Genomic DNA, 11,134 nt, shown 5'->3' with positions numbered 1-11,134 from the left:
GGAGCTCAGGGGAGTCTATGCCCCAGCCCCCGGTTGCTCCCTCCGCCTCAATACCAAGGGGCAGTCTGGCTGTTTAACTTACAGGTTCATTTCCTGGTGGCCTACTGCCCAAGGGAGCTGCTGGCAACTCCGTAGAGCCCCCTAGGACACCCGATCCCTTTGAATCCTTTATCAGCAATGGTAACTGATATCACTTCAGCTCTTGCACTGGTGCCAGTTTTCAGGAGGGAGCCATGGGTGAGCTTGATGCCCATGGCTTACACCTCTGAGCTGGGTGTCCTCCGCAACATGGGCTTGTAGCGCCACTGGGGCCACTCTGTTCAGCTTCCTCCAGAGCTATTTTCTCTTCCCAGGACCCTCCTGTTTATCCCCCCCCCCCATCCACTCTGTTTGGGACCTGGAGAGTCTCACAACTGTAGACGGCATTTGCAGCACCCAGTTCCTTCCTGCTTAACCATCATCAAACCTTGCACTCTTTGGATCCCGTGGTTGGTCTGTGCTCGGTTGGAGAGCCGGTTTGGTGTAGTGGTTAAGTGTGCGGACTCTTATCTGGGAGAACCGGGTTTGATTCTCCACTCCTCCACTTGCACCTGCTGGAATGGCCTTGGGTCAGCCATAGCTCTGGCAGAGGTTGTCCTTGAAAGGGCAGCTGCTGTGAGAGCCCTCTCCAGCCCCACCCACCTCACAGGGTGACTGTTGTGGGGGAGGAAGGTAAAGGAGATTGTGAGCCACTCTGAGACTCTTCGGAGTGGAGGGCGGGATATAAATCCAATATCTTCTTCTTCTTCTTCTCTGTGGTACAGACTTGCCTTTTGTCTTTTTTTCCCATCCCCGTCTAACAAACAACCCTTCCTCTTTCTTGTGCCTGAGCGTCGTATGTTCCAGATTGCACAAGATTTCTCATTTATCCCACCACTGCCTACCATGTCAAGATTTTCTCCCCAGCACCCTGCCCCTTGAGATCCTCTCACTGACATGCAGCCCTGCTAGAAGCCTGGGGGCAGAAAAGCACTGTCCTTTGACCCTCCAGCTCCCATTAGATGTGACATTGGAGACCTCCTTTGGATTTGGCTGCCACCACCTGAGGTTATTGGCCCTTTCTTTGATAGGGACTCTCCCACTGTGCCCCAGCAACTGCCCAGAGGCACAGACATTCAGAAGAAGAAGAAGATGATGATATTGGATTTATATCCCACCCTCCACTCTGAATCTGAATCTCAGAGCGGCTCACAATCTCCTTTATCTTCCTCCCCCACAACAGACACCCTGTGAGGTGGGTAGGGCTGTGAGGGCTCCCACAGCAGCTGCCCTTTCAAGGACAACCTCAGCCAGAGCTATGGCTGACCCAAGGCCATTCCAGCAGCTGCAAGTGAAGGAGTAGTGAATCAAACCCAGTTCTTCCAGATAAGTGTCCGCACACTTAACCACTACACCAAACTGGCAGCTGCTGGTGAGTGATCTCAACGTGGATTTAGGAATGGAGGCCATACATCTTAACTATATTAACTTAGTGACTTAAAGGCACACCTGAAGAGTAAATACAGTATAGTTCTAGGATAAAGGTCATGAAAGTAAAAGAATGTGGGAAAGGTTACTAAGCCAACTGGAACTTAACAGTTCCTGAGCATCGGCCTCTCCTCCCTCATCCCCATTGCTGGAGGTTGGCGGATGGCCACATGCAAAGCATGACTGCATCTGCAGGGCTTTCTGCTTCACACAGTCACACACGTGAGCATGAGCACACAAGCACACCCTCAAGCACACAGGGAGAGCTCCTGTTTAGGGCACCTCCTGCATATACCAAATGAGGCATCAACCAGTTCGGCTTGGAGTTCTGGACTCTGAAACTATTCAAGCCCAGCTTGGCTCAATACAGAAAGGTTAACATCTAAAAAGAGATGGCATGGTTTTTTTCCCCCCGTTTTCAAAAGTTTTATTAGTTTCAGAAAAAAAGGGAGGGTAAGGATAGGGGAAAAAGAAAAGTAAAAGCACAATACATTCTGGCCTTGTTCTACATAGAACACCCACAAGAATGATTCTACAATATTTTCTTTACATAAATCATTCCATGGTTTTTTCCCCCTCCTGGTTGTAAAAGCCGCTCATCTGGATAGTTGATTTTTTTAAAAAAGAAATAAATCGAACCAAACTTACATATTTATTACAAAGTGCACTAAAATTACACTTTAAAAACATGGACACAATCTGCCATTGAAGCGGTGATATTTGAATTAAGAAGGCCCGGATCTCTATAACCTGATACATTTTGATATTCCTAGGTTAAAAATCTTGAACCAATAAAACAGAACCAAAAATTCAATATATCAAGGTTGATAACCTTGAACCACATTAGAACAGCCCATATGTGTTTCAGCCTCCAAGGCCTTCCTTAGTGGTCAAATTTTTCTATATACATGGCATACTATAACACATAAATGTGTGTTAGTGCCAAGGCAGGTTGATTATAAGGCAGCAGTGGCCAAACTGGCTCGGGAGCCACATGTGTCTCTTTCACACATTTTGGGCATTTTCGCACTGACCTTACTCCGGAGCGACGTCCCTCTTCACCGCGCAGCATCTGCGCGGATTTCGCACCAATTGCTCCGCAGAACCCGGAAGAGCCGCAAAGTCCCGCGGCTATTGCGTCGCAAATGTAAACTGGTTTTTGGCGGTTTACATTTGCGACGCAAAAGCTGCGGGACTTTGCGGCTCTTCCGGGTTCTGCGGAGCAATTGGTGCGAAATCCGCGCAGACGCTGCGCGGTGAAGAGGGACGTCGCTCCGGAGTAAGGTCAGTGCGAAAACGCCCATTGTGTGGCTCTCAAAGCTTCCACCACCCCATTGGCTGGCTTGGAAGTCAAGCTAGTTGGAGGCTTGGTGAATGTATTTAAAGTTAAAAGTTGCTTTCTTTCTACCTTTCCCTCCCTCCTCCCTCCCCTCCATCCTTGTGGCTCTCAAACATCTAACATTCATGTCTTGTGTCTCTCAAACACTTGATGTTTATTCTATGTGGCGCTTACATTAAGTACGTTTGGCCACCCCTGTTATAAGGCATTCCAGATATTCTCTGTGGCAACAGAATTGGGTTGTGTCAGGTCTATCTTAATCTTTTACGTACACACATCCAAGGAATTCAGGTTCAATAGTTCTTTCTGACCATGACTATCATAATTCTGAGAGTGTGTGCTTGTGTACATGCACGCACACACACACACACACACCATCATCCTTTAATTGACAGACAGAAGTCAATTAAATGTCCAGAATCTATTGCTCATTAACTTCCGTGAATGCTCCTGAGCTTGCAAGGGAGAAAAAAAATGTCCTCTTTATCCACTTTCTCCGCCTGTGAATAATACTTTAACTGCACACGAGGTAGGAGGACAGTCTCGGTGTTGGGATATTTTTACTTTCTCAGCGATATAAAATGTGAACTGCTGCTGGAGCTAATAAAAGGAAAGGATATCAGTACCTGAGAAATCAGATCTCTTTGATATAGTTATAACCGATAGATTCTGGAGTAAGATTATTGACAGTCATGTACACAAATGAGATGAGCTGGATGTGATTTGCACACAAAAGGGATTTCCATGGGGGATATTCATCGGGTGGGACACAGTGCACATTAGAATGGGGACTGGGAAGAGGGGGGAATTTTAACTACATTCCAGTGGCAGTAGGCATAAGGGTGACTAGTAACCACAGCCTTTGACAGGAAGTTGTTTGTTAACCTATGCACAGACACACTAGACTTCTGAGCGGGAAAAAAGGATATGAACATATGAAGCTGCCTTATACTGAATCAGACCCTTGGTCCATCAAAGTCAGTATTGTCTACTCAGACTGCCAGCGGCTCTCCAGGGTCTCAAACTGAGGTTTTTCACACCTCTTTGCCTGGACCCTTTTTTGGAGATGCCGGAGATTGAACCTGGGACCTTCTGCTTACCAAGCAGATGCTCCACCACTGAGCCACCGTCCCTCCCAATGTAATAATGTTTAAAATAATAATGTTTAAAAGAGAGATTTCTAGCACTCAGCTTTGAGTACCTTTTAACTTTGCATTGCTCTCGACTGCATAGACCATGACACTGTTGCTCAGTCGTCCAATCACATCTGCAAGATCAAGAATTCCGTATTTAACAGATCTGATTTAACAAGATCTGGGCATACAAATGTGAAGATGCTATATAAGGTGAGGAATAAACAGGCTTTCTTCAATCCCATGGGAAGGTCACACTCATATCCCGCATCTTCTCCTGGTAAACACGGTCAAAGTGTTCTTTTTGTTCTTGCGTCAGGTGATTCTTCCAGTCCTCACAGACTCCTGAAACAACACAAAGGAATTTTTGTATGTGGTAGTGGTGGTGGTGGTTATTTCCTTCTTTCCCATAAACACTTCTATAACAGCACAGTACGTGAAACTCATTCTCTTTTTGGGTCATCAATGGCCTAGTCAGGTCATTCAATAACTGGGGGTGGTGGTGGCTGGACTACAGCTTCGGTAAGACTGTCTGATAATGCACATGGACTTGTTCATCAAAACCCAGCCTGAATGTTTATAAAGGGCTGGAGAGATATGAGAGAAACTGGAATCTAGACTTGCTCAACCATCCTTGGGTCATGTATAACTCAGCTTAGTAATGCCCTGCTTTTCATCTTTGGTTGGAACTTTTTATTAAAACATTTTTGGGGTAGAAAAAGCCTAGCAGGAGCTAATTTGCATATTAGGCCACACATCCTGACACTGAGCTAGCTGGAACTGTGTTCCTTAATCAGTTACTTATAATAAGTATGCCAACCAATCCTCTTTTTTCCTATTATTTAACATTCTCCTCATTCATCAAATCGACAATCTTTTTCCTTTACATGTAGAAAGTCAATAAAGGGTTTCCAGTTAGCATATAAAAATAGATAATGTCTTTTCTTTAATCCCCTTTGGTTGATTTCCAGATGTTGGCCCTCAGCATCCTTAACCCCTTGCTAGAGTTACACATTTGGCCAAACTGCTGCATTCAGAGTTTACCTGATGGACGTCTACACACACACGCATGTATGCATGTGCATGGATCACTCAAATCATCCTTTAGGAAGGAACATAAAGCTGACTTCTACTGAGACATCCCATTGGTCACTCAAGGTCAGTATTGACAGGCAAAGCCTCTACAGGTTCACAGGAGGTTGTCTTTCAAATCGCCCACTATTTGATCCATTTAAATGGTGATGCCAGGGATGAACCTGGGACCTTCCGTATACCAAAGAGCTATACTGCCACTGTGTCAAAGGCCATTCTTAATCTTTGAATCTTATAGATGTTAAAAGATTCAGGAGCTGTCAGCCATCGCTGTCCACAAGAGTCATTCCAAGCAAGCAGTCAGGAAACAACCTCTGTAGCATAAACAAGGCCTTTAGCTTTGTATCACCTTTCTGATACATAAGAGCGTAAGTAAACATATTCATGCAAGATCACATTCTGGAATGAGGCACTCCTTCCACAGTATTTTCACCTTTCCTCATGATCTGTCCCTTCTGGTGATCCATGTGGGTATCTGGTAGGAGTGTGAAGTTGGACATCTTGTTGTTCTTCATCTTCTGAAAGGAGGAGTTTTCTACCACAGAGTCAATTTGCTGGCTACTGAGATCCTTCCCCACAAAATGGCAGATCTTCTCCACACAGCCTCTCAGGTCCTGGAGATGGAGGGAAAAATACCAATCACACCAATAGTGTGAATGAGTGAGCAGTGTATGTCAAGATCAGCCCATGGTCAAGAAGAATGGTAAGGTACTAAGGTCATTTTATAGGACACATCTCCCCAGGCTGCTTCTGGTTGTGTCTCCATCTTCACTACTTGCATTATTATTCTAGACAAATCTCTTTGATTGAAGGAACTGGATGAGGCCAGGAAAAGATCCTTTGATTTGATACAAGCAAGTGCTGAAAAAGGATCATGAGTGACAAGAGGGATGGTGGGCTGGTTCCCATTCTCACAGAGGAGTTCCACCAGCAGAAGGTGGATGATGATGTTCACCCATCCCTCCCTTGCAGGACAGACCTCTGACTCACCTAGTGTTGCCAATCCCCAGGTGGGGACAGGGAATCCCCAGATTTGGAGCCCCCCCCCAGCTTCAGGGTCATCAGAAAGTGTGGGGGGAGAGGAGGGGAGTGTCTGCATTATTCCCTATGGAGACCGATTCCTGTACGGTATAATGGAGAATTGATCTGTGGGTATCTGGGGCTCAAAGGGAGGCTGTTTTTCAAAGTAGAGGCACCAAATTTACAGCATAGCATCTGGCACATATCCTCAAAACATCCTCCAAGTTTCAAAAAGATTGAACCAGGGGGTCCAATTTTATGAGCCCCCCCCCCCAAGAAGGTGCCCCTATCCTTCATTATTTACAATGAAGGGGAGGCATTTAAAAGGTGTGCGGTCTCTTATGTGATGGCCAGAACTCCCTTTGGAGTTCAATTATGCTTGTCCCAACCTTGCTCCTGGCTCCACCCCCAAAGTCTCCTGGCTCCATCCCCAAGGCCCCCAGATATTTCTTGAATTGGACTTGGCAACCCTAGACTCACCTCTCATGCTATTTTTAGAGGCTTCCTGCCCTTCAAGAGCAGTAAGCAGGGGGAGGGGTGCTACAGCAAAGGAGAGCAAGAGAGAAAGGTCTGATCTGTCAACTGCAAGCCCTTCCATCAGGGGAAGAATTCTGTAGAATCCAAGTTGCTAGAATTACTAGACAACCTTTCAGCTAAACAGGTCAAGCAGGATGTTTTAATGAAGCTTCCTTAGGGGGTGGAAACTATTGTTCAGTTATGGAGCAGCTGCCCAAATATTCAAAAACAAAGGTGTCGAACCCTCAGGAGCTGAAGTGAACTGTGTGCATGTATGAATGTGGCTGGTCTTGGAGCCATACCCGTTGCAGGTCTTCATAGGTGACCAAGAAGAAGTTGTCTCTGCCCTTCAGTTCCATCCAGCCTTTTACATGGTCGAACCAGGAACCATAGGGCACTAAAAGATTAACATGGAGAGAGAATTTAAAAACTGGGTTTAGGGTGAACCAGCAAAGCCATTTTTAGTGTTTATGAGAAAGAACTGTTCCTAGGAATATTAACAAAGAACATAAAAGAAGTCATGTTGGATCAGGCCTATGGCCCATCCAGTCCAACACTCTGTCACACAGTGGCCAAATCCAGGTGCCATCAGGAGATCCACCAGTGGGGCCAGTATAGCAAGAGACCTCCCAACATCCGGCTCCTTTATCCACCAAGTATCAGCAGGATGAAATGAGGGAGGGAGAGGACAGAAGTGTGCATTGTCAAGAGGCTGGAGGGGGTCTGTGATATGTGGGGGGGGGCACCAAAGAGCAATAATGTGGTGTCACCTCCTGGAAAAACCTGGATGTAAAACCATGTCTTTCTAGGAATTCCAGAAAATTCTATGGTTTCTGGTGATTCCTAGCGTGGACTGATGACATTTCTGGGTTTTCCCTGGAAATGACATCACAGCATCAGCAATGCTGTTTTCAGGGCTTTGTTCCTAGAAATTTCCCAAGAGCCACCAGTGGGGGGCTGGCAATCCTAGTGTAAGTAGCCTATGTGAATGGGCTTCATATATCTGTGTATGAGTCACAACAGTGTATGAGAAATGATGGCATGCAGACTTCTGCTCCTGCCTCCCAGAGAGGTGCCCAGTGGGTAGAGTATTGAACATGTACTTGGTATGTGACTGTTGAAAGACTTCAGAAAATGGGCCTATTTCCATACCATTCCCTCCAAGGAAGTCCTCTAGGAATTCTTTCAAGGATCCATGATCCCTAAATGCTTTCATGATTTTGGAAAACTTGTAGTACGAGATCAACACGTCCTTTGGATTGCGCATAGTGAAGATAATCTGCAGGAGAGGTGGAAGTAGCAATAACAGGAAGTAAAAATATTGAATTTTAAGACAGGCTAAGTTTTTCTTACAAGTAGTCTGCAAAACCACTTTTCAAAAACAAATCCTGAAATTCTAGAAATGATTTTGAACTGTGAATTCTTTTATTTTTAACTTTTTTTGGGGGGGGGGGGGAGGCAGGCATATTCAGGATAGGAACAAAGAATCAGTGCTTAGCCATGAACTAGGACCTGAGTAGGATTTGTCCTGAGCATACAAGGGAAGTACGACTTTCTCACAGGTACGCAAAATCACCACCATGCACAAGACATCCCTTAATGTCCTAAACAGAGATATACCCTTCTAAGTCCACTGACTCCAGTTGTCTTACAATGTTTAGTATTGCACTGTGTGTACAAAATGGCACCTTTCTTGCACATGCCCTGCATTATGAATCCAACGTTTCATCTATCAAGATCAGTATACTCTGTTTAGACTGGCAGAGACTTTCCAGGGATTCAGGAAGAGGTCTTTCCCTTCACCTATCATCTGAGCCTTTTTAATTGGAGATATGGGGATTGAACCTGGGACCTTCTGTATGCAAAGTTGATGCTCTGCCACTGAGCCGTGATCCCTCCCCGCCTATATATACTGCAGAATCTCCCATTTCTGTTGCTCCTCTGTTACCTTGGCTTTGGAATGAATGAAAGACTTGGGGAAAAGCTGGAAAGGCAGATGTGAAGCCAGGAGCCTTGGTGGAGGATATTTCAAAGCTTTCTCCATGCCCTCTGTAACTTCAATCCAAGGCACTCGGTCCCACACTGGCACACTGTTGACCCATGTGGGGTCCCCACTATGATGGATCAAGCTCAAGATCTGCGACATCCAGTTGGTACCTAGAAAGAAGTTCACCTGTCACTGGGATGCCTCTTCAACACATCACCAGTTTCTTTAAAAGTCTCATGTTAAAGACTGAGTAATATCATAGTGGCCCAAGGCCCCCCCTCCCCACCGCTTGCCACCGTAGTATATTAACATAAACTTGCTGGTAAACCAAGAAGGAAGAAGAAGACAAAGAAGACCATAGATTTATACCCCACCCTTCTCTTTGAATCAAAACAGCTTACAATCTCCTTTATCTTCTTCCCCCGCAACAGACACCCTGAGGTAGGTGGGTCTGAGAGGGCTCTCACAGAAGCTGTCCTTTCATGGACAACTCTGTGAGAGCTATGGCTGACCCAAGGCCATTCCAGCAGCTGCAGATGGAGGAGTGGGGAATCAAACCTGGTTTTCCCAGATGAGAGGCCATGCACATAACCACTACACCAAACTGGTGGTCTGCACATTTAACTACTATACCAAACTGGTGGTGTAGTGGTGGAAGGTGGAGAAGACTTCTATCTAGCATATCCAGCCATTCACTTGAAATTCCACAGTGGTTTCTGTAGGTGGAATCTGGGGAGGGGCAACATCATGACGTCTAATGTTTCCAGGTGCCATTTTTGCTTCAGCAGGACCAAAAATGGGGTGAGGACATTGTCATTACGTGATTTTCACTTTTACCCAGAAATGGATATCACAACAATGTTCTACTAATTTCACAATTTCTATGGTAAATACCAGGGGTTGCTTTGTAGAAAAATAGGTGGTGGAGCTCATCCAGGGATTGTTATGCAGCTGCACATACTATTCAATGGACAAAGAGGAGGAACTCTCAGAAGAAGGAGGTGGAACTCTCAGAAAGGTTCAGGAGCTGCGCTCCAGTGAGCTCCCACTGAATCCAAGGCCTAGTAAATACTAGGATGGACATGAACCAAGAAAATGGTGGTTCATTTTGGTTGTGGTTCATTTGATTGCATGAACAACGAACCTGCCAAACCACCATTTTCTCCAAACCGATTTGTGGTTTGTTGGTTTGTAGTTCATTATTGGGGGGGGGGGGGGGCAGAAGGTGAGGCATTTAAATGCCATTTGTCCCTTCTCCAGCTCACAAGCTCTCCATTGTATCCTAAGGGTCCCTGGGGTACAATGAAGAGATCTCTCCTCGATCTTTCTTCCCTTCCCTTCCCCAGCCAGCCACCACTGGCAGGCAGGCTAGGGAAGCGAAGGATTGGGGAGACCTCTCCCCATGGGCTCAGCTGCTCTGTCCAGTTTAAGCCAAGCAGCCCAGCAGAGCCTGCACAGCAGCTGATCCAGTGGTGAGAGACTTCCCCACTGACTCAGCTGGGGTTCTGCTAGACTTCCTTGGTGATCTCCCATCCAAGAATTAATCAAGACTGACCCAGAATAGCGTCTGACATCTGACAAGATCAAGGTAGCCTGGGGCTATGTTACCATTTCAAAAATGGGGGATCCACAGGTTTTCTGTCTCATTGCCAATGCTGATTTCTCCATACCAGGGCTTTTTTTGTAGCAGGTACTCCTTTGCATATGAGGCCACCCCCACCCCCTCAATGTTGCCAATCCTCCAAGAGCTTATAGTGGGCCTTGTAATAACAGCCCTATAAGCTCTTGGAGGATTGGCTACATAAGAGGGGTGTGGCCTAAGATGCAAAGGAGTTTCTGCTACAAAAAAAGCCCTGCTCCATACCTACTACCCCTCGACATATCATATCTAATCCAATCATGCCTGCCATTGTCATTCACCTGCTACTGTCATTAAGCACCTGAAATCACTCCACTCTTCCACATATAAGGACTGATGGATACAGTTTCTAGCTGTATCTGAAGAAGTGAGCAATGACTCACGAAAGCTTATACCATGTCCCAAATTTTGCTAGTTTTTAAAGGTGCTACAGGACTCTTGTTCTTTTCTATTGCTTCAAGACCTGATTCCCATCTTTACACAATGATGCTCTCATACAAAAACTCTTCTGCTGCCTGTTTACTTTCCTACCTGATTTAGGGTAAGTAACATTAATTATATCATCATCCAGGATCTGAAATTTGTTTTCCACATAGCTGAGTGTTTCCTCTGAGTAGCTCAATGTGGGAAAAAAGATCCCCCCGTAGGACACATATTCTCCTGACATTGCTGAAAGCCTGTAAAAAAGAAATAGACGAGCAGAATGTTGCATTCTTTTTTTTTTCCCCCCAACAATAAAACAGTTTATTGAAACTTGTTTACAGTACAAAATACTTGTAAAAAATAAATTGGTTCAGCTATATAGTACATTTGGTACATTCAAAACACCGCCACCACCATTCCCACCCCACCACCAAGAACTTAAGGGGGGTTACCAAAACATAAATTCAAATTCCTCATTT

General features: G+C 45.5%; 1 protein-coding gene across 1 annotated transcript; it reads right to left on the bottom strand.

The window, feature by feature from the left end:
- Positions 1–4,175: 4,175 nt before the first annotated feature.
- LOC132586484 (sulfotransferase 2B1-like) lies at positions 4,176–10,899 on the bottom strand. Its single transcript, XM_060258578.1, has 6 exons — positions 10,764–10,899; positions 8,555–8,763; positions 7,759–7,885; positions 6,909–7,003; positions 5,504–5,684; positions 4,176–4,323 (listed from the first exon to the last, which is right to left on the bottom strand). Exons 1-6 carry the CDS (start codon positions 10,897–10,899, stop codon positions 4,214–4,216), a joined length of 858 nt encoding a protein of 285 aa, XP_060114561.1. The 3' UTR covers positions 4,176–4,213.
- Positions 10,900–11,134: the final 235 nt, after the last annotated feature.

The sequence above is a fragment of the Heteronotia binoei genome, chromosome 17 (assembly GCF_032191835.1).
Source record: "Heteronotia binoei isolate CCM8104 ecotype False Entrance Well chromosome 17, APGP_CSIRO_Hbin_v1, whole genome shotgun sequence".
NCBI classification, from domain to species: domain Eukaryota; kingdom Metazoa; phylum Chordata; class Lepidosauria; order Squamata; family Gekkonidae; genus Heteronotia; species Heteronotia binoei.
Note: the sequence above shows the minus strand (reverse complement) of the source record. Positions and strands in the feature narration are given on the sequence as shown.

Coding starts and splice junctions, on each gene's coding strand:
- LOC132586484 (XM_060258578.1), bottom strand. CDS start 10,899: ATGTCAGGAGAATATGTGTCCTACGGGGGGATCTTTTTTCCCACATTG. Junction 8,764..10,763: donor TGTTACTTACCCTAAATCAG/GTAGGAAAGTAA, acceptor ACTTCTTTCTAG/GTACCAACTGGATGTCGCAG. Junction 7,004..7,758: donor GGACTTCCTTGGAGGGAATG/GTATGGAAATAG, acceptor TTAATCTTTTAG/TGCCCTATGGTTCCTGGTTC.